General features: G+C 42.8%; 1 protein-coding gene across 1 annotated transcript in view; it reads left to right on the top strand.

Moving 5' to 3' along the window:
* PDE11A (phosphodiesterase 11A) overlaps positions 1 to 21,083 on the top strand; it is a 181,594-nt gene that overhangs the window by 42,917 nt on the left and 117,594 nt on the right. Inside the window, exon 3 of the mRNA XM_056861194.1 lies at positions 19,948 to 20,037. Within this exon, the coding sequence (XP_056717172.1) occupies positions 19,948 to 20,037 (90 nt within the window). The remainder of the gene's footprint in view (positions 1 to 19,947; positions 20,038 to 21,083) is intronic.

Raw genomic sequence — 21,083 nt, 5'->3', positions numbered from 1 at the left:
CTGCTGGGTTCATTATCGTTATCCGTTACCACTGTGAAAGGAAGCAGTGAATATCATGTGCCAGGCCTAGTTGGCTGTAACAATCAGATTACCCACTCCGTGGCTCAGCACATCTCCGCTTGGCTGGAGCAGCAGCAACTAAGTTAACATCACAGCTATAGGGGAGCGCTCTGTCCTTCTGCACTCCTGATTTAATTGCTGCTCTGTGCTGGTGCCTGATCGTTTTCCGCTTCCAGTTGCTGTCGCTACAAAGCAGCTTGAATTTGTAAAGCCAAATAAATGAACCCAGAAGAGCCACTTTCTGTGCAGAATTTTCTCCCCCCCCTTTTAACTGCAAACCAGGAATATTGCTAAGCTCTGTTGTGTCTCATGTCTGCATTGCAGGAGCCTCAACACTGCATCCAGTACACAGTGAACTGTTTGGGGGATGCTTTGCTTGAGGGTCCGGGAGATGAGCGAAGCTGCTCCCGGTAAATGTAGTTGCTCACCCAATTCCATAGGATGGTGGCCCCGGCATTGTTCCTAATTCTGCAAAACCTCATGGTGTAAAGCTACGCCGAGCCATAGAAGCAGAAAAGTGTGCAACTAATTTAATTGGATTATGGTAACCTGAACCAATGGAGGCTACTTTCGATTCAGTGTACACTGAAAATAACGAGGGGGGAGGAGTAGGCATTTCAAATCAATTTGACAGTAAGTTATTCAGTTGATTTATTGAGTTCTATAAAACCTAATTATTCAAATAATGACTGGTTGACAGGTATTAATGGCATTTTTAAAGTACACCACATCCAAATTTTATTTATTAGAAATGTTTGCATCCTGCTCCCCTCCCTGCCAAAAGGCAGCACAGGGTGGTTTGCCACAGATAATACTGGGACAAGAAATATAAAAGCACTGAATATTAAAAACCCATACAATGAAATATTGCAATATATAAACTGTTTACCATAGACCACTGGAGAAGAATACCCTGGTAGGCAACCCTTTTGGTCCAAGTTAGAGTTGCCAGCTCCAGGTTGGGAAATACCTGGAGATTCTGGGGGCGGAGCCTGAGGAGGGTGGGGTTTGGGGAGGGGCTTCAGTGCCATAGAGTCCAATTGCCAAAGCAGCCATTTTCTCCAGGGGGACTGATCTCTGTTGCCTGGAGATCAGTTGGAATAGCAGGAGATCTCCAGCTAGTACCTGGAGGTTGGCAACCATAGTTCAAGTGCCAAAAAATGCCGCATGTACATGTAAAAATGTTAAGTAAAGGGGGGGGATGAGCTACATGGCAAGCAGAACTGAGCCCCCGCAGGGGCTTGCTCTCCTGGAACCCAGTTGACATCTTCATGGGTCCAGGAGGTCATAATGGGCATAGGGGGTACCTGTTGCCTTCTCCTACACTTCTAGCCCCCAGTAGTGCTGCCAGCACTTCAGGGGCTTGATCTTGAACATAAAAACATTCCTGAGTGTTGAGCCAAATGGTCTTGTGTATCACTCACTGTTCTGCATGTGTGCCAAGGGTTGTCTCCCCCTGTAGAAGCCCTTCAAGAAACTCAGCAAATGTCCTCTGGATTGTCTTACAATGCCTTCTATAATCAAAACAAGTTCCTCCTTCAGGAGGCCATTCTGCAGGGTTAGGTCTTGAACTGAGAAGGCCTGCAACCGGGCTAGGGAGAATCATAGTGTTCCATGGCCTAGGGATCCTATGTGTCCTATGGCCTAGGGATCCTAGTGTCCTATGGCCTGGGATGACAAGAAAGAGCTTGTGGGGAAAGTGAAGCTGGCTTGTTTGGTGCTTTGGCACAGAGGTCCTTCCCCTCCCCAACCCCTCCCTTCTCAGATTCCACCCCCCAAATCTCCAGGTATTTCCCAACCTAAAGTTTGTGACCCTATTTATCTGGCTATTGTACAGCTTACATTCTTGGTTTGCTGGTAGACCAGCATAGTCATAAATATCGAAGTTATTTTGGGCAAAGTTCTTTGCATTAATCAAATAAACAGCAAATCAGTCTGGGCCATTTTTTTGAAAAGTGCTTGAACACCACAGTTCTAATTGAAAATCTTGGTACTTGTGTGGAAGAGTCAGCCTGCATTAAAAGAAATAGTCTGTTCATAGTGCCACCAAGTGGATGTAGGTTCTTATAGCATCAACATTTTTAGTGTTAATATGTTACAGCCACAGAATTTTACTGATCATTGCTTTAATAACTTGCAGATAAATTATTCCTACAAAATTAGTTGCTTTCAGTACATTCCTAAGGAGAGTTACTCCAGTCTAAGCCCATTGAAATGAATGGGCTTAGACCGGAGTAACTCTCCTTAGGAATGCACTGTTTGTCTCTGTCCTGGGCAAATATAGCCTAAGACCTCAGTCCTACATAATTTACTTATACTTTCAGTTATTTTGAATGGAAAATATTCCCTGTTTACTCCACATACAGTTAAATACCTATGGGTTTGGACAAATGTAATTTCAACTTTTAGATCTGTTTAAATAAAAAATAGTTTTTAGGGCAGTGATAAAGATATCATTTGATGAAAATGTAAACAATAGGAGACAGATGTTTTAAAAGCAATAAATAGGAACAGACATGCTACATGGGTGCCACAAAGTTGTGGAAGGGAACTTTCCCTCTTCCCCCTTCTGCTGCAGTCTTCCATGCTCCCCCCCCCCGAAATCCTGCCCTCATGGTTGGTGGACCCCAGGACAAGTATTATGGGGCAGAGTGAGGCTTTGCGGTGGGTGCAAGGTGTCTTCAAAAATCACTCTCCCTCCTTCCATTTATAGAAAACGTTGTTAGTGTCCAATCTGCAGATCTGTTTCTGTTGTTTGATTTTCTCCTGTAATATAGTACTTTTACTTTTCTTTGCCCCTTAATGAATAACTTTTGATAAAATGTGCATTTAGGCATAAGTTAATTATACCTTTGGACACATCTTTGGACATACCTTTGGGCACAATGGAAGGCCCATTGAAGATCATGGGAGCCAGGATTGCCAATTGGCTTTCATGGGCTCCATTGAAATACATTACAGCTCAAAAACAGTTGCAAAGAATGCAGAATGGATTTTCCATTAAGGTCGCTTGACCCAGATAGACTACTCTGGTACTGGATTGACAGTCATTCCACTCTGGGGCTGTCATTCCAGTCCCAGAACACTTCTGCTACTCCCAGAGTGTGTCATTCCACTCTGGGGGCTGTCAATCCAGTGCCAGAGTAGTCTATCTGGGCCAAGTGACTTTAAAGGAAAATCCTTTCTGCATTTTCTTTGCAACTGCTGTTGTGCTGTAATGTATTTCAGTAGAGTCCATGCAAGTGCAGCTAAGTTGGCTTCTGGTTATGAAATATCTCGCTTCTTCCCCGCCACCCCCAGCTCAGCTGGAGGAGGAGGGGGAAAGCCCGAATGCCTTATGCACACAAATAGCTACAATTTGAACCAAGTTGATCTCAGAGCAGACTTTAAATCTGTGGCAAAACAGCATTGGGAACACCAGAGAAAAGTGCGGGGTGGGTGCGAGGCTCAGAGGGACGGAAAACTCATGCATAACTCCATGGTGTGGTCAGTTTCTGTTTTATCTGGCATATTAGCCACAAATAAAATTTATTTATTTATTTATTCATGCATAACTCCAAGGAAGAACGGAGTCTGTCCAGGGGCAAACGTGAGTCAAAGTACTCATGCGTAAAAAACCTTGGACGCACTCAAGTGTCCCATATTACATGAATAGATACTTTGTCCTAGATGAGAATATCTAGTTCCTATATTGTATATTCCTTATGGATCAAGATTAATTATATGTGCCGTTAAGGTAATTCCCAAATTGTAAAGTGGGAATAAATGTCACCTATGGCATAGGATTATCGTGGGGATAAATTATATGTGGAAACATTGCTATCAACCCTAAATATTATGGATGGGATGGATTATAAATCCAAAAGCTTAATGAAAATAAAAACTTGTGTAAATGTAAATCCATAAAATGGGAAGAAAGGAAAACATTGTTCATAGACAGTATCAGTCCTGTTCTTAGATACCCTCATTTAGTTATACCATGAAGGAAACGCCATTATTTTTACATATATTACTGCTTTGACTTGCATTCTATCACCTTCACAGGTTGCTCAGAATTTCTCACTTCCAGAAACTGCAGACTTGTGGGTGGAAGATCAGAACACAAGTGAGATTTTTATATGTCAGTTTATTACTTCAGTAAATTTAATCTTTCCTTGATTTGGCTCAGCAAGGCATGCAGGGAATATAGTGAATTCGGAGGAGTGATATCCATGGCAACAGAATAAACAAATATAAAAAATGGTCAATCAACTTTTACTGCTGCAGAACTGGCTGTCTTAATTGTTCAAAAAAGTCACTAGCTGGAAGACATCAGGGCCCCATGACATTAACGTCTGAACCAGTCTGAAGGCTGGAATGGGGTCCCATGTTCAGCACTCCATGACTGCCACATCATGATGATTTGCATGGGTGAACGAGCCAACAGGATTGAACATTACAGATAGAACGTTTGTATCAGAGGTTGATGTAGCATAGCGGCTAAGAGGATGAGCTGTGATCTAAGTGACTCTAAGCCCCTTCCCCTAGATTTTGTAACAGGGAAATAATAACCGGTTTTATAAAGCTGTTTTACAAATTACAAGAAGATAGTGGGTTGGATCTGACCATGGGAAAATGTATTCCTGGGGTGGCAAAACCCACATGGAGGAATACCCATGCTGGTTGGGAGACTGCAATGGGGAGGGGGGTGGAATTGCTCCCTTCTGCCATTTCCATCAGCAGAGCTCTGCTCATACAAGAGACAGGAGGAAGCGATTTTGTTCCCTTCTTCCCTGCTGGAGCCTCCTGAACTACATGGCTAGTACACCATGCATTTCCTGTGACTTCAGTTATAAACTTTCCCAGGCTCAGAAATGGCGGGGGAGGGTCTGAGGAAATCTCACCTACTTCACAGGATTCTTGTGAAGAGGAAGAAGAAGAGTTGGTTTTTATATGGTGACTTTCTCTACCACTTAAGGAGAATCAAACCGGCTTACAATCGCCTTCCCTTCCCCTCCCCACAACAGACACCTTGTGAGGTAGATGGGGCTGAGAGAGCTGTGACTATCCCAAGGTCGCCCAGCTGGCTTCTTGTGTAGGAGTGGGGAAACCAACCTGGTTCACCAGATTAGTGTCCGCTGCTCATGTGGAGGAGTGGGGAATCAAACAAATTTGTCCAGATCAGAGTCGACCGCTCCAAACCATCGCTCTTAACCACTGCACCATTAGGTCCCCATTAGGTATAAATGAATTAAATAAATAAAACTGTAGGGATAATTAGGTACATTGATAGATACTCTATCCAGCATTGTTTTAAAAGTGGGCAGGAGGATGATTATATGGTATGCTGTGATAGGGCTAAATAATTTTGGAGTAAAACAATATATGCTGTATACATTATAATATTAGTAGAAGCCTCCAAAAATGAGACATTTGTACACCTTTCCCACAGAAAGTTGAGGAGGGGGAACACACCTGCATTTTCACTCCAAATAACTGAACTACTAAATTACCCAAAAAGTACAAGTCTGAAAACGAGACATCAGTACTTCTTTCTCTTGAAACAGGGGACACCCTCAAACAGTGTATTACACTACTTTCAAAGCTGAAATTTGGCGCAGCCATAGTCTAAGACAATTTGCAGCCTGGCAACCCTAAATAAACATCTTCTAAATAAAGAAATCAACACATTTGCTAGATAAGCATGTAAGTTTGTCTTGAAGGTTCTGGCCTCTACTCTTCCTTTGCTTGTTAACCTTAAAAAAAGTGCCCTAAACAAACAACCCATAATCCTGATTTCAAAATCTGCAAAATGGTTACAGTTGAAATTGGTTGAACTTCCTGCATTATACGTCACAGAATGGAGTCACAGCTGGTAGAAATCAATTCCAGAAAACTTGGATTTGAAAGTTGACCTTCTCCCTACAGAATGCAAGAAAAGAACACCAATTCCATGGCAAAATGCTCAGTTTATGAGCAGGAGATCGGCATGCTGCCTTTTGTAGAATGCTTTGTGTGGCATTGTGAGCTTCACATTTGTGAATTTGAACCTGAATATGTTTTGCCGGATTCATGTCATCGTTACTGTCAATCCTGTTAATGGGACCAAACTGGAGATGTTGAGTGAGTGGATGTAAAATACGTTGTACTACAGAATTGGGGGCCCTTCCTAATGTTAAATTCTTTCATACCAGCAAACTTGTGAACCACTGTAATGAGACTTCAGTTTCTAGGTAGAAAACCATTTTCTACTCCTGTAGAAATAAAAGAGAGCCAATGGACTTATTTTAATTCCTCCAGTTTACAAATTGTATTGATGGCTAGAAGGGACTTCATAATAAGCAACAAAGATGCCCTGACTCCTTGGAACTGTACATGAATTTATTGCCTGGGTGGCCTGTACATTCTAAATGAAATGAAAGGTATTTGCTCAAATAAGATATAAGCTGATTTAGCTTTGGCTTCCTTTTATATAACTTTAAGGCTTCAGCAAAATAAGCTAGCGGCACTAGGCTTAATGACAGCTAATTTTATTTTGGTGAACCAAAATTTGTGGCTTGATAGAATAACCCATATTGGTTCACGGTTGTTTTCTTCTTTACATGTTTCCTGCCGCTTGCAGAAATCAGTTTTTATTCTTGATGCTATGACAGTTGGGAGTCAAATGAAACGAGTTTGTCTAGACTAGAGTTTAGAGACAGTACAGAAAAAAACTTAAATTAAAAAATGTGAGAGTTGCTGGGCCTTTACTATAACAACTAGAGCATTTCTGACCTCTTATGTAGGAGGATTAAAAGGAGGTGTGCACATGGGTCACCTGAGAAGATCCAGTTGGTGGCAGCTATTTTTTTAAAAGGTCTTAGGAAACAAAAGACGCCCTCAGTCTGGGAGTGCAGGAAAAAAGCACTTTTCATGCCCCCATAGGGTAGAGACCTGAGGAAGTGGCACAAAAATAAAAACAAAATTGTGAAATTACATAGGTGTGCAGATGGAGGGAAGTCATTATCTTGCTCTTACTAGCTACTTAAAATACATCTAGAACATAAGAACATAAGAAAGGCCCTGCTGGATCAAACCAAGGCCCGTCAAGTCCAGCAGTCTGTTCACACAGTGGCCAACCAGGTGCCTCTAGGAAGCCACTAACAAGACGAGTGCAGCAGCACCATCCTGCCTGTGTTCCACCGCACCCAAAATAATAGGCATGCTCCTAGAGAGAATAGGTATGCAGCATGACTAATATCCATTCTAACTAACAGCCATGAATACCCCTCTCCTCCATGAATATGTCCACTCCCCTCTTAAAGCCCTCCAAGCTGGCAGCCATCACCACATCCTGGGGCAGGGAGTTCCACAATTTAACTATGTGTTGTGTGAAAAAATACTTCCGTTTATCTGTTTTGAATCTCTCACCCTCCAGCTTTAGCAGATGACCCCGTGTTCTAGTATTATGGGAGAGGGAGAAAAACCTCTCCCTGTCCACTCTCTCCAAACCATGCATAATTTTATAGACCTCTATCTTGTCTCCCCTCAGCCGCCTTCTTTCCAAGCTAAACAGCCCTAAGCATCTTAACCGCTCCCCATAGGACAGTTGCTCTAGTCCCCTAATAATTTTGTTCGCTCTTTTCTGCACCTTCTCAAGCTCTGTAATATCCTTTTTTAGGTGTGGTGACCAGAACTGTACCCAGTATTCCAAGTGTGGTCTCACCATAGATTTGTACAAGGGCAGTATGATAGCAGCAGTTTTATTCTCTATTCCTCGTCTAATTATAGCCAGCATGGAATTTGCCTTTTTTACAGCAGCCGCACACTGGATTCTACACAAGTGTATCAGTCATTGACTAGCATGGGGAGCATGCAATATCACACATTGCATTTACATTGCAACTGATGTGTTAGCTTTTGGGGGAAATACGATTTCCACACAACAAAAGTGCTACCCAGAGGAATGATGTATGGATCCCATACAGTACTGTACAACAGCTGCTCAGCTATTTTTAATAAATGATAATCTGGAAGGCCGTTGGAGTCTAAGATAGACATGTTTTTTTTTTTAAGGGATTGTATTATAGAACTGGATGTAAGTAGTTGAGCGAAAACGTTCAGTGCATTGGAAAAGAGATTTCAACCCTATCTGAAATCTGCATTGACAGGTAAAGAAATAGAATGTATTTTCGTACTAGCAGACATATCATAAGCAGCAGGTCTTAGTCCGAACTTTATTATAGGAGCTTTGTACCGTCCTCCAATACATCACTAGTTACTCATTGAGTTCCCCAGGGGTATATCTACCTTGCCAATTTATATCAATTGTATACCACTTTAATAGCATTGCTTCTCCCCCTCCCAAACCCCAAACATCCCCGCAGAGAAATGAAGTTTAATGAGGGTGCTGGATTGTAGTTTAATGAGAGTGCTGCAGGTTTCCCTGGGTAAGAAAGAATGACTGATAAACCAGTTTAAATACGTAGCTTGCTAGGTTTGTCTCTAGTGAGATATCAGTTCATACGGTAGAAGGCAGTCAAATTGTTTCAGAAAGGAAAAGACATGATTTCTTAAACTACCTTTCTTCTGATCAGTATTGATGAATTAGTTTCCCATTCTTCTGACCAGAGTAAAAGAAAGAGAACATCAGTCATTTTATTCCTCTTCCTTTTTTTCATATTAAAATTAACTCAGGTGCAAGATCCAGCTGTTTTGTAATTTTTAACATCGCAAAACAAATCAGTCTGTTTCAAGTGGGGAGGGGCTGTAGCTCAGTGGTAGAGCATCTGCTTGGCATGCAGAAAGTCCCAGGTACTGTCCCTGGTATCTCCAGTTAAAGGGGCTACGCAAGTAGGTGATGTGAAAGACCTCTCTGCCTGAGACCCTGGAGAGCCGCTACCGGTCTGAGTAGACAATACTGACTTTGATGGACCAAGCGTATGATTCAGTATAAGGCAGCTTCATGTGTTCATGTGTGGGCTTTTATTATTTCTAGTTTGGACCACTGTGAAGTGGTTGTCCTCCCCCTCTGATCTTCCTCTTTCCTTTTTAGTTTCTGTACGGAATTCCGATGAGCGCATTATCCATAGCATCTGGATTATGGTACTTCCCTTTATTGCTCAGTTCACAGGCTTCCCGATATCTTTTCCATCCATTTAAACCTGCTCTGTACTTTTAAAGTCCTGAATTATCTGGCCCTCCATTTCCCTTGTTCTCTCTGCTCTCTTAAATGCACAGCATCTTGAGTGCTTTACCCTTCTCACTGTATTTGAGCCCAGACCTCTCTCTCTCTCTCTGTTTCTCCAGGCCTTTTCTGTAATCTTTTCTATGTGCATGGAACGCTGTTCTTGTTCATTCCTGGCACTGGAACTGCAGAGTGTCTGCTTCCCTTTCTGCAGGGCATTTCAGATGACGGAAGCAGCGCACGTTTCTGCCACTGCTTCTGCTTCCTTCGAAGCCCGAACAAAGTGAAACATGAACCAGCCCCCTTCCCCTTCATGCTGAGCTTCAGGAAAGGAAAGAAGCGGCAAGATCAGCGAATGTTCCCTCACGCTCCTTTCTTCCACTAAGCCTAGTACAAAGTGAGACACATGTCATTTGTTCCCTAGAGTTCTATGTGCAGAGCGTCCAGGGAAGGCAAGGATCAGCGTCGATCAGTGTACTGAAAAAACACTTTTCTTTTGCTAGGTAACATAGGCCAGTGTTGGGAGAGCCAGCGTGGTGTAGTGGTTAAGAGTAGTGGTTAGGAGCAGTAGACTCTAACCTGGAGGATCGGGTTTGATTCCCCACTTTTTCACATGAGTGGCAGACTCTAATCTGGTGAACTTGGTTGGTTTCCCCACTCCTACGCATAAAGCCAGCTGGGTGACCTTGGGCTAGTCACAGCTGTCTTAGAGCTCTCTCAGCCCCACCAGTTGTGGGGAAGGGAAGGGAAGGTGGTTGTAAGATTGGAAGGCTTTAAGAGGGGAGTGGACATGTTCATGGAGGAGAGGGCTATTTATGGCTACTAGTAAAAATGGATACTAGTCATGATGATGCATACCTATTTTCTCCAGGATCAGAGGAGCATGCCTATTATATTAGGTGCTGTGGAACACAGGCAGGAAAATTCTGCTGCTGCAGTCGCCTTGTTTGTGTGGTTGCTACAGGCACCTGGTTGGCCCCTGTGTAAACAGACTGCTGGACTTCATGTCCCTTGGTCTGATTCAGCAAGGCTTTTCTTGTGTTCTTATGTTGTGCAAATTTATGATATAGTCTGAGAACGTAGATGATACCCTGAAGTAACATGCAGATTATAAGCGCTGTGTTTGCTAGCTTGGTTCTTGGCACTCTGTTAAGCTTGCATCACAGTGAAACACTGTTTTTACATTTTGCAGGATGTCAGCTCCTGAGATTGCTCATAGTGCTGTTCTCACAGAATGTTCACCGAGCCATTTGTTCTGTGTTGTTGTTTTTCTCTGCAGATTTCACAAAGTTACCCAGGAGAAAGTGTACAAAGACAAATAGTTTCATTTGAAGCTACTGTAAATACATATTCTGCTTAGCTGTTTAGGAATGAGAAGAGAGATGTAAGAATTGTCAATAATGTAACACTTCACTGCTCCTTTGCCTGGAAAAGCGTGGAATTAAATATTGCTAGACAACATGATTCCTATCAAAAACAGAATCCTAGGTACTAGGGGTGTACAGTCAGATACTGCCAACCCAGTAAGATGCCTGATATTTCAGGCATTGGTTCAGGTCAGCAATAATCCACAGGGAGGGGGCGTGGTTCAGTGGTAGAGCATCTGCTTGGCATGCAGAAGGTCCCAGGTTCAATCCCTGGCATCTCCAGTTAAAGGGACTAGGTAGGTAGGTGATGGGAAAGATCCCTGCCTGAGACCCTGGAGAGCCGCTGCCAGTCTGAGTAGACAATACTGACTTTGATAGACCAAGGGTCTGATTCAGTATAAGGCAGCTTCATGTGTTCATGTGTGTTCATGTGTTCCACTCCTGCCCCCGGACAATTCCAATATTTGATAATTTCAGAAACAGAAATCATGTTAAGGAGAGGCAAGTGTGTCTTCGGAGGAGGGAATGCTCCCCAGCTAGTTGGTGTGTATCTCCCTTTTAAATTTTGAATGGCTATTTTTTTCCCATTGTGGGCCAGGTGTACCCGCATTGAAAACAATGGGCTTTTAAAATATAATGGGCAGGTGTATTCCACGGGGAGGGGCCGTGGCTCAGGGATAGAGCATCTGCTTGGCATGTAGAAGGTCCCAGGTTCAATCCCCGGCATCTCCAGTTAAAGGGACTAGGCAAAGAGGTGATGTGAAAGACCTCTGCCTGAGACCCTGGAGAGCCACTGCCAGTCTGAGTAGACAATACTGACTTTGATGGACCAAGGGTCTGATTCAGTACAAGGCAGCTTCATGTGTTCATGTGTACTTGCTACCAGCTGGAGAGTGGTTTAAATAATGGGTGAGGGAGTTTGGGAATGTTTAGTCTGGAGAAGAGGAGGTTGAGGGGGGACATGATTGCTTTCTTTAAGTATTTGAAGGGCTGTCACTTAGAGGAGGGCAGAGAGCTGTCCCTGTTGGCAGCAGAAGATAGGACTCGCACTAGTGGGTTTAAATTGCAGGAGGAAAGGTACCTGGACATTAGGAACTTTTTTTTTACAGTAAGAGTTGTTCGACAGTGGAATCAGCTACTTAGGGAAGTGGTGCGCTCCCCCTCACTGGCAGTCTTTAAGCAGAGGCTGGACAATGTCCGGTGGGGACCACAACTGAATCAAGAGTGTTCAGAACCGGATCAGGAGGAGGAACTCAGATCTTATGATAAGCCTTGGAAAACTAACTTAGCTCTTTTGAGCATAAGCCTTGGAAAACTCGCTGAAGTATACTGGGCGACTAGAGAAACTATTTGAGGCTGATGAAGCCTTAGGTGAAACGCAATGAATACCATGAATCTGCGTTCCTCCTCCTGATCCAGTTCTGAACACTCTTGATTCAGTTGTGGTCCTCACCGGACATTTGGCATTACCCTTTTAAGGGAATTTCAAGAAACGGAAGAAGCCGGGTGCTCAACTTTGAGTCTACGGACAATACAAGTACCTATAAGCTGGATAGCTTGATGGACTTATCTGGTGGTGACTATTCTTTGTAAATATTGTATATAGTACACAATTATTGTTCAGCACCGTTGTTTGTTTGCATAGTCCTTGTCTGTGGCTTTTTGTTTTGAATACACTTGGTATTGTTTGATATAAATTGAGCTTACTGTTGTATATTGTATTGAACCACCAGGTACTAGCTGGAGATCTCCTTCTATTACATCTGATCTCCAGCAGATAGAGATCAGTTCACCTGGACAAAATGGCTGCTTTGGCCATTGGACTCTATGGCATTGAAGTCCCTCCCCTCCCCAAATCCCACCCTCCTTAAGCTCCGCCCCTAAAACCTCCTGCCCGTTGCGAAGAGGGACCTGGCAACCCTAGTGGTAGACCTGGTCTCTGCAGTCTGGAGGCCAGATCTACCGCTCATTTTTTCCTGGTGCTGTATAGCTGATCTGCGGCACTTGGGTCCTTTACATTTTAAAGGGCTATTTTTTCCTATGGGGTAGACCTGGCTTTTGGAATTCCAAGGCCAGGTCTACCCCATAGGAAATAATGGTGCTTTAAAATTTAAAGGGCCCATGTACCACCAATCAGATGGGGGCCCTTCCTATCTCTCCTGCCCCCGTTTTAATTCCACATGGGAGAGTCAGGAAGGGCATGCTTATCCTTGTCATTATATATCAGTAGTATTGTCCTGCTATTTCTGGAATGCCTTTCCAATACGACAGTATTCCCTGTATTTAGCAATAACAATAAGTATGCCCTTCCCAACTTCCCAAAACGGAATTAAAGCAATATTTTTGCTAGCACAAACCCTTATTGTGTACTTTTCTTCTTTCTCTCCTGTGATGTCACCACACTGAGAATTTCCCGGTCCCTCATTTGTTTCTTTGGCTGCAACTTGTGGAGGTGGGAAATGTGGAGCACAGTGACATCACACCATGCATTTTATTTTGCTATTTGTTGCTGGAGGAGAAATGAGAAAGAGACAGGGGCAAATTCCACCTTAAAAGACTGCAGATTTGGTACAGAGTTTTCAGATTGTTCAAGTGGCTTAAAAACACACACACATCAAGCTCATGTTAGTTATTTGGGATCTAGAAAGGTCTTTGTCATTTCTAATTAAATCTTAATCTGGCATGAAATGCAGAGGATGTGTGTGATATGCTTTTTGTTTGGGCAACAAAGATGAACAGTATGCTGTACTGCATGGCTGTGGGTGGAATCTACATTGCCTAGAGCAAGAATGATAAACAGAAAAACCCATTATATTAATCAGTTGTTTTGTCTCTTGTGCTTTTGAGATGGAAAGTGGATCCCCTGGCTTTTGCCCCGATTGTTTTTGGAAGCCGATTTTGAGTCAGCTTTTTCCTCATGTGTAAGGTTTCTGTTGGTTTTCTTTGTCCTGCCCACTTCCATCCACCTCCAATGGACTTTTTGATGATTGGACTGTCATGGTCAAACCACTCCCTATCCTTCCCCCACCCTGAAAACAATTTTTAAAAGTAAATGGCATTAAAATAGTGATATATCTCTAGAGCATTGTAACAATAGGCTTAGCAGTTTCTCTGAATTCCCAGCTTTCATTTTTTTTTTTTTTAAAGTAAGTCTCTAGCTTCTTCCCTTGTGGCAATATGCTTTTTTCCTTTAATGTCTGCAAGGGATGGGGATAGAGACTTGCTGATGTGTAGCTTGTTCTTTCCTTGGACCAGAGGGATTCTCTCCTGCCCCCCCCCCGACCTCTCGCACTGAACTCCCAAGCCCCACTCCCCTGTTAGAAGCCCTTTTCAAAGCACCATTTGCAAGCTCCAGGTGCGAGCCCCACAGGGATCTGTTGGGGAATAGATAGCGAGCTTCATTATTTGTCAGACAGACAAGGGTTAAATTGATTGTATTGATGCTGACCAGTTCAAGAAGGTGATGTAATCTCCAATGTGTCAATTAGCTATTGGTCAGATCAGTTGTAAACATGTTGTTGGTCACGTACCCAAAAATCTGCATGTTACTGCTCTTCCTTTGTCTAAGAAGAAGAGCAGTAGCTCAGAACCATTTTGGATCCCAAACAGGGAGGATGGGGCATTTCTGTCACTTCAAAATGCCATGTGCTTAAGAGTAGATTCCTGCCAGCAGCAATCTGGAAAGTTTAGGGAACTAGAGATGTAGTAAGGATTTATTCTTTTAAACTCAAGTTTACCCTACCCTATTTTTATAGTGAGTAAAGTTTATTTTGCTAAGACAAAGGACTTTCTCTATTCGTTGTGTGCGTGTGTCTTAATTGACTTTCACCAGCCATAATCAAACGATCCATAACCCCTCTGATAAGGGAATTTTCCCAACAGGATCCTGTGTGCCTTTTACAGGGTCAGCCCTCTAATGGGCTCTGCTTTGCAGCTGAGAGCTGTGGCTCCATGCCCAGGAGTCAGACAGTAGCAGGCGGCTGACTCGCCTCGCTCAAGCAGAAGGCTCTCCCAGCGGAACCATGTGCTTCTAGGGCACTTCCCAAAAGCTAGGAGATTTTCCCACATAAAAAATCGCTCGCCTACAGAGTTACAATAGAAATATATAAAAAAGAGAAAGGGGAGCAAAGACCCTATGAAGCTTAAAGAGAAGCCATTTTTGGGGTGGGGGCAGAGTGGTAAGACAATCCTGCTAGTTAAAGCCTTAATCCTTTACCCAACCAAGATTCTGCCCAAGATCCAGTTTTTAAAAACTTCTTGTGAAAACATTTTGAAGCTGTAGTTTTTATGCCATAGAGCCCTGTGGCGCAGAGTGGTAAGCTGCAGTCCTGCAGTCCAAGCTCTGCTCACGACCTGAGTTCGATCCCGACGGAAGTTGGTTTCAGTTAGCCGGCTCAAGGTTGACTCAGCCTTCCATCCTTCCGAGGTCGGTAAAATGAGTACCCAGCTTGCTGGGGGTAAAGGGTAGATGACTGGGGAAGGCAGTGGCAAACAACCCCTTATACAGAGTCTGCCTAGTAAACGTCGGGATGTGACTTAATCCATGGGTTAGGAATGACCCGGTGCTTGCACAGGGGACTACCTTTACCTTTTAGTTTTTATGCCAGAGGTGCGAGAAACCCTGGTCTGTGGTCACTCCTGAAACAGAACCATTACTTGGGCTTCCTACCTCAGCTAGAGCCCTTTTTCATTGTTATTGTACAGCATTGAGAAGGTGAATATGGCCAGGGTGTCAGATGACATGAAGAGACAACAGGAAGTTGCTGTATTTCAATGTGTCTTTTCTGTAATAAAGGATTTGCTTGTCCCATCAAGAAGAAGTATACTGTCATAAGTATTCTTCTGCCATTTATTCTGCGCTTGCTGAGCTGAACTGGGGCAGAAAGACATTAATATTCTACAGAGAACATTATAATCCACAGTTTTGTTATTGCCAGCTATTATAATATTCTGTTGATTGGATTGATACCAAAATATGCTAACAACAACATCACGATTAAAAATTGAACGGGTTGTCAGACACTCTTGGAGAAAGCAGCAAATGTCAACTAAGTGCCGTTCATCTAAACAACTGGGAGATTTTCTTTTGTTTTCTGAAAGGCTTGTTTAATGTTCAACACTTTGACACAGCTTTTAGCGTCAATATACTTTTGTGTGTGTGTTGTTGTTGTTGAAACGGATAAGGCCAGAGCTGCTGAAAAGGTCCCCAAGGCATCAAACAGCTTTTCTGACTAATGATAAAAGTTCAGTTAGATTGGATTATGGTAAATAATGGCGAATTATTCTCTATTGAAATAAGGTCACCATTGACATGCTCAGGCTCCCATCATAATCAGTTGCATCCAGCGACAGCATTTCATTTTCTGGAAAAGAGTATACAGAAGCACTCAGCACTTAGAGTGGATCTGAGAAGGGCTGAGGACAGATGTCTCATTCAGGAAGACCTGCAGCTGCTCGACCACATGCCATTGTTAACATGGAAGTGATGGGCCCTGGATTTTGAGCCTATGGTGTACAATTTCATACCATTGAAACCAGCAACAGCGGGTGGTTTTGGAATCAAAATAGTAATCTCCCCTGAGAAATATGTCTGTGAAGGACAAACTTCTGTTATGCTCTGATTTGATCAGAGGCCTTGACTGTAAGCATTGCCAGACACACGTTGCACAGATGCCAGAACATAATGTGATTTGGTTGAGTGTTCACACCTAACTGTATTGCAATTGATTTTTTAGTCTGTGGACTCATAAGCTCAGTAGAACATATTGTGGCTATTTTTAGTGATATAGGAAATAGTTTTCAAGGGAGGCGGCATCACTAAACTTATTATTTGAATATGTGAGCTCATACGGGTGACAACACACTGTAATTTAATTCCAGCAAGATTGCCTTTGAAAAGAAATACTGTTCTCTCTTACATTATTTAGGAAACACTCTCCTGCTCTTAAGCAGAATGGGTCTGTAAACCTGGCGACAGAAGTGCTTAAAGAGAGAAGAAGAAGGTTCCGCTGTTCCTTCTGTTTCCAGCTGCTTAGAGTTGGCAGGTGTTTCTTATTTGAAAGGAAGTCCCTTCATTTAAAGGGCAGTTCTTTATTTGAACACATCATCACACCACTGAGAGCCTAACTAGATGCTACAAACTGCATGAGGTCTCCACGGGGACTCGCAGCTATGCTGTAGCTTTTACATCCCAGTGGCAACTTGTGAGCAAATGCGCAAAAGGGCCTGTCGCAAATTGGGACTGCTGCTTGGGAGAAGGAGGAATTCCTGCTTTCCTCTGGGATAGAATGGTAACTGTGATCCTTCCAATACTCACGGTCACCATTTTGTGTGAATAGGACAATATGCAGGTTTTCCAGCTTTAGAACCCTCAAAAAATCAAGATTTCTGATTGTGGGTACTGAAGATGAAAAATACACATGTTTATGCATATGTGACCATATTGAGAGGATCACTTATGCACTGTAAGGACTGAACAGGGCGAAGGTGATATAAAAATCTTGAATTTTAAAGAAGAGTACCCATGCTTTTACACATCTGTTGTGTTTTATGCACAGAAGTGACGAATGTGGCATATAAATGCTTTCCACTTCAAGCACTTAGTGTTGTTATTCAGAGTATTTTGAGGTGAAGAGGGTCAAGTACTGGGCTAGTATTCAATAGTTTTTTTTTAAAATTATTTAACTAAAGTTCTCCTGGTAAAATACTGAAGAGTGCGTAACCCAATATGGCTAGTATTGGGTGTCACTTGTAGAATTGCAGGATGAAAATGCTGGTGTTGAGCGATGGCTTAATTTTAACAGGGGAATGGCTTCCAGGAAACCATGCAGCGTACGGTCAGATGATTCGACAGGATAATCTCACTAATCTGAATTCTAAGGAGCCACACACCTTGCAGCTGTCAGCCTAGAACAATGACTTCTGTGTATCTTTTTGTAAAAGCAGCCATATGATCCAAATATTACATCTATATATTTTTCCTGAACTCCATCAGTCAACACATGGGCAGCTGAGTTTGGGGAGTTTGGCAGGGTGTGGTTCCTCTCCTTGCAAAACAAAACTTGGTGATCTAAGAGTCTATACTGGGAGTCTGCTGGGAGCTTTCGGCATCATCTTTATTATTTGTATTATTTTATGGATTTTAATCTGTTTTAACATTTGTTTTAAAACGTATATTGACTTGTTCTTACCTGCCCCGAGCCCCGCTGTAGTGGGGGCAGGCAGGATATAAATCTAAAATATAAACAAACTTTCTATACATTCGTCCAAATTCCCTCAGGAGACGGAAAGGGCACGGGAAGAATAAGAAGAGGAAGAGGAGTAGTAGTAGGAGGAGTAGGAGTTGGTTTTTATATGCCGACTTTCTCTACCCTTAAGGGAGACTCAAACCGGCTTACAATCTCCTTCACTTCCTCTCCCCACAACAGACACCCTGTGAGGTCGGTGGGGCTGAGAGTGTGTGACTAGCCCAAGGTCACCCAGCTGGCTTCATGTGTAAAAAAAGGCAAATGTCCCCTGTGCAAGCACTGGGTCATTCCTGACCCACAGGGTGACATCACATCCCGACATTTACTAGGCAGACTTTGTTTGCGGGGTGGTTTGCCAGTGCCTTCCCCAGTCATCTTCCCTGTACCCCCAGCAAGCTGGGTAGAGTGGGGAAACAAATCCAGTTCACCAGATTAGCCTCCACCACTCATGTAGAGGAGTGGGGAATCAAACCCAGTTCTCCAGATCAGACTCCACTGCTCCAAACCACCACTCTTAATCACTACACCACGCACAACTCCTTTCTACTGCTGACCAAAGGAAATAGTTTGCATCTTTCTCTCTGCCCTTCCCACTCCCCAGCTCTCCCTCTATGATTTCTCAGCTGACTTCAGCCCTTCAAACTTGCTACGGTGACTGCTTTGTCTTCTTGACTGAGAATCCTGATCGTAATTCTTCCTGTTTTTTTTTTTTTTTTTTTAAAAAAAGACTTGTGGCACCTGAAACATGAGCAAATGTATTGCGGCATGAACTTTCTAAAATAAAAGCTTAACTCATCAGTATGTTGCAGTGTGAAACAGGCATAAGGATGACTAGATTGGGAAGAGAGTATCAGCAGAGATCACCTCTCTCTTGCAGGAATTAAATTCCATATATTGCTAATAGACAGAGTATGTCTGCATGATCCCTCATGAAGAAAGTCATTTTAGAGCAGGAATAATGTTCAAGGTGAGAACTGAAGAGTCATCAAAGATTGCAAAATCCTCTCCCTTCTCTGTTGTTCATCCCATGTTCTGAGATTTGATTCTGAACCCTACTCCTTTCTCTTAGCATAGAATCATCTTCCTAATTCTAACTTGCCAAATTAAGTGGGTTTTAAAAGATTTGGTTCAGTGGTGCTACGAAAAAAGTTCATTATGTGGAATTCTCAGTTTCTTCAGATTTGTTCGTGTTCTTAAAGGAGCCATGGCAAGGATTATCCAGAAATAATTCCTCAATGTGTAGAACCTACAGAATACTGGTGATTTTAATAGCATGTATCCAGTGATCTACGAATCTAGCAGAGCAGGACTTCCCCCACTTTCCCCTCCCACTGCAGTGCTCTGAGTGCCCCTGACATTTTGTTCCTAGCAATCTGTAGAACCTCAGGAACGCATAAAGACAAAGTGGGATTGTGCTGTGGGAATGCAGAATTGGTAGAAATCTCCACTCCCTCTTCTGGAGACTTAAGAACATGTAGAATTCCAGTGACTGCGCTCCAGAGTTATAAACTGGAGGGCAGATGATCACACCAATGTCCAATCCATGTTTGAAATGGAGGAAAAAACCCACCCACGCTCTTGATAAAATGCAATTCTTGTACAGGATGTTATAAATATATTGAATGCCTGGCTGGTCCTAGGAAAAATAGCTCATCTAGGATTTGATCCTGAATGAATAGGCCAGCGGTTAGTGCAAGCTAACGGCTTTAGATGCCAGACAATAGAGGTCTCCGTTCTTCTAAGTGCACTAACCAATGTTTTTCATATTCTTTGTGCTGATTTGTTTATTTTGTCTGTTGCAAAATTTGACCTATTTCATTTGCTCCAAGACCTTTACAGCAAATAACATATAAGCTATAACTTTTATGTATGAGTTATTGTATTGCATTTTTCAAATTTTATTGCTTCCAATTCCAGTGTATTTTATTCAACTGGACAAATTGTAAATAATTTCTTTTGAAAGAACATGTAGAATTTTTTTCCGGTAGAGGAGCATTAACTCACTCACATGAGCATCTGCAGTCTGAAGTGGTACAGCCAAGATACCGATTCACCACCTCAGTGGGAAATAGGACAACTAGGCTTTTAAAAAATTCAATTAACAACCTGCCATTTCTTTTTGTACAAGGTAATGGAAATGTATCTTCCATTCTGTGGGATTGCCATCTCTAATGCTCAGCTATTTGCTGCTTCCAGGAAGGAGTATGACAGGAGCAGAGTAAGTAAAAACAACAACAAGCAACTTGGACATCTCCCAATTACTTCTATAATTTTCTTTCCTTCATGTATCAGCTGTTCATAATCACATGCTACACATTTGCTGATGAATTGTCCCTTATTTCCCAATAAATCATTTGGTTAGCTCACATTACGCAGAGGAAAATACACGGTTTCGCTGGTCAGTGTTTGTGTTTTTCTGTCAACAAGTTTTGCTCTGCTGGCCAGAGTAAAGAGCTTCTTGTATGAGCGTTCAATAGGACAATATATGTGACAGGAGTTGGGTCAGGGGTTCCCCAACCCAATTCCTGTCACATGTTATGTCAAGGAATGAATTTTCCCAAATGCTGTGGGGTCAGATTCGGCTCAGAAGTATGCCTTGGGGGGGAGGAGGGGCTTCAGCCTTCCTTCCAGTGCCATTTTCCTGTGCTGAAATGGCAGGGGGGAAGGGCTGCTTGCCCCTTTGCAGTCAGTACACATGGAGCTCCACAGTGGGGCAAATGTCTCCCACCCCTCCGCAGCTCTTTCAGCTTGCGAAAATGATGTGGGAAGGAAGGTTGAGGCCCCTCATCACCCCGTGCCATGCTCGCCAGCTGAATCTGGCCCCGCAGTGCTTGGGAACTTTAGTTCCCTGATGTTATCTGTGACACAGCCTAACTTGTGACACGTGTGCAGTCTAGTTGAGGCCAAAGAAGCTAAATTTCAACGAAATCCAACGCATGTTTATTCAGAAGTTGGTCCTGGTGCATTCAACGGCACTTTCAGCCGCATTTGGTTTTTCAGAGTAGAGGATATCTGAGTTGGCCAACACAGAAACTCTTTTAATGGTTTGACATGTTGCTTACATAAAACAAGATTTAGAGTATCTAATTGTTCTGTTTTTGCTTGATTTTTGTTCAGCGATATGGTTGAATTGTAATACCACTGCAATATGCAGAGGCACAGAAATAATGGCATCATGCTGAAGAGTAGTGTAACTCCACAGACTTAATTTACTGGTTCTTGGAATTAATTTGACATATTATATTAAAACATGTGGGATGCGCA

The sequence above is a fragment of the Euleptes europaea genome, chromosome 15, assembly GCF_029931775.1.
Source record: "Euleptes europaea isolate rEulEur1 chromosome 15, rEulEur1.hap1, whole genome shotgun sequence".
Taxonomy (NCBI): Eukaryota; Metazoa; Chordata; class Lepidosauria; order Squamata; family Sphaerodactylidae; genus Euleptes; species Euleptes europaea.
Note: the sequence above shows the minus strand (reverse complement) of the source record. Positions and strands in the feature narration are given on the sequence as shown.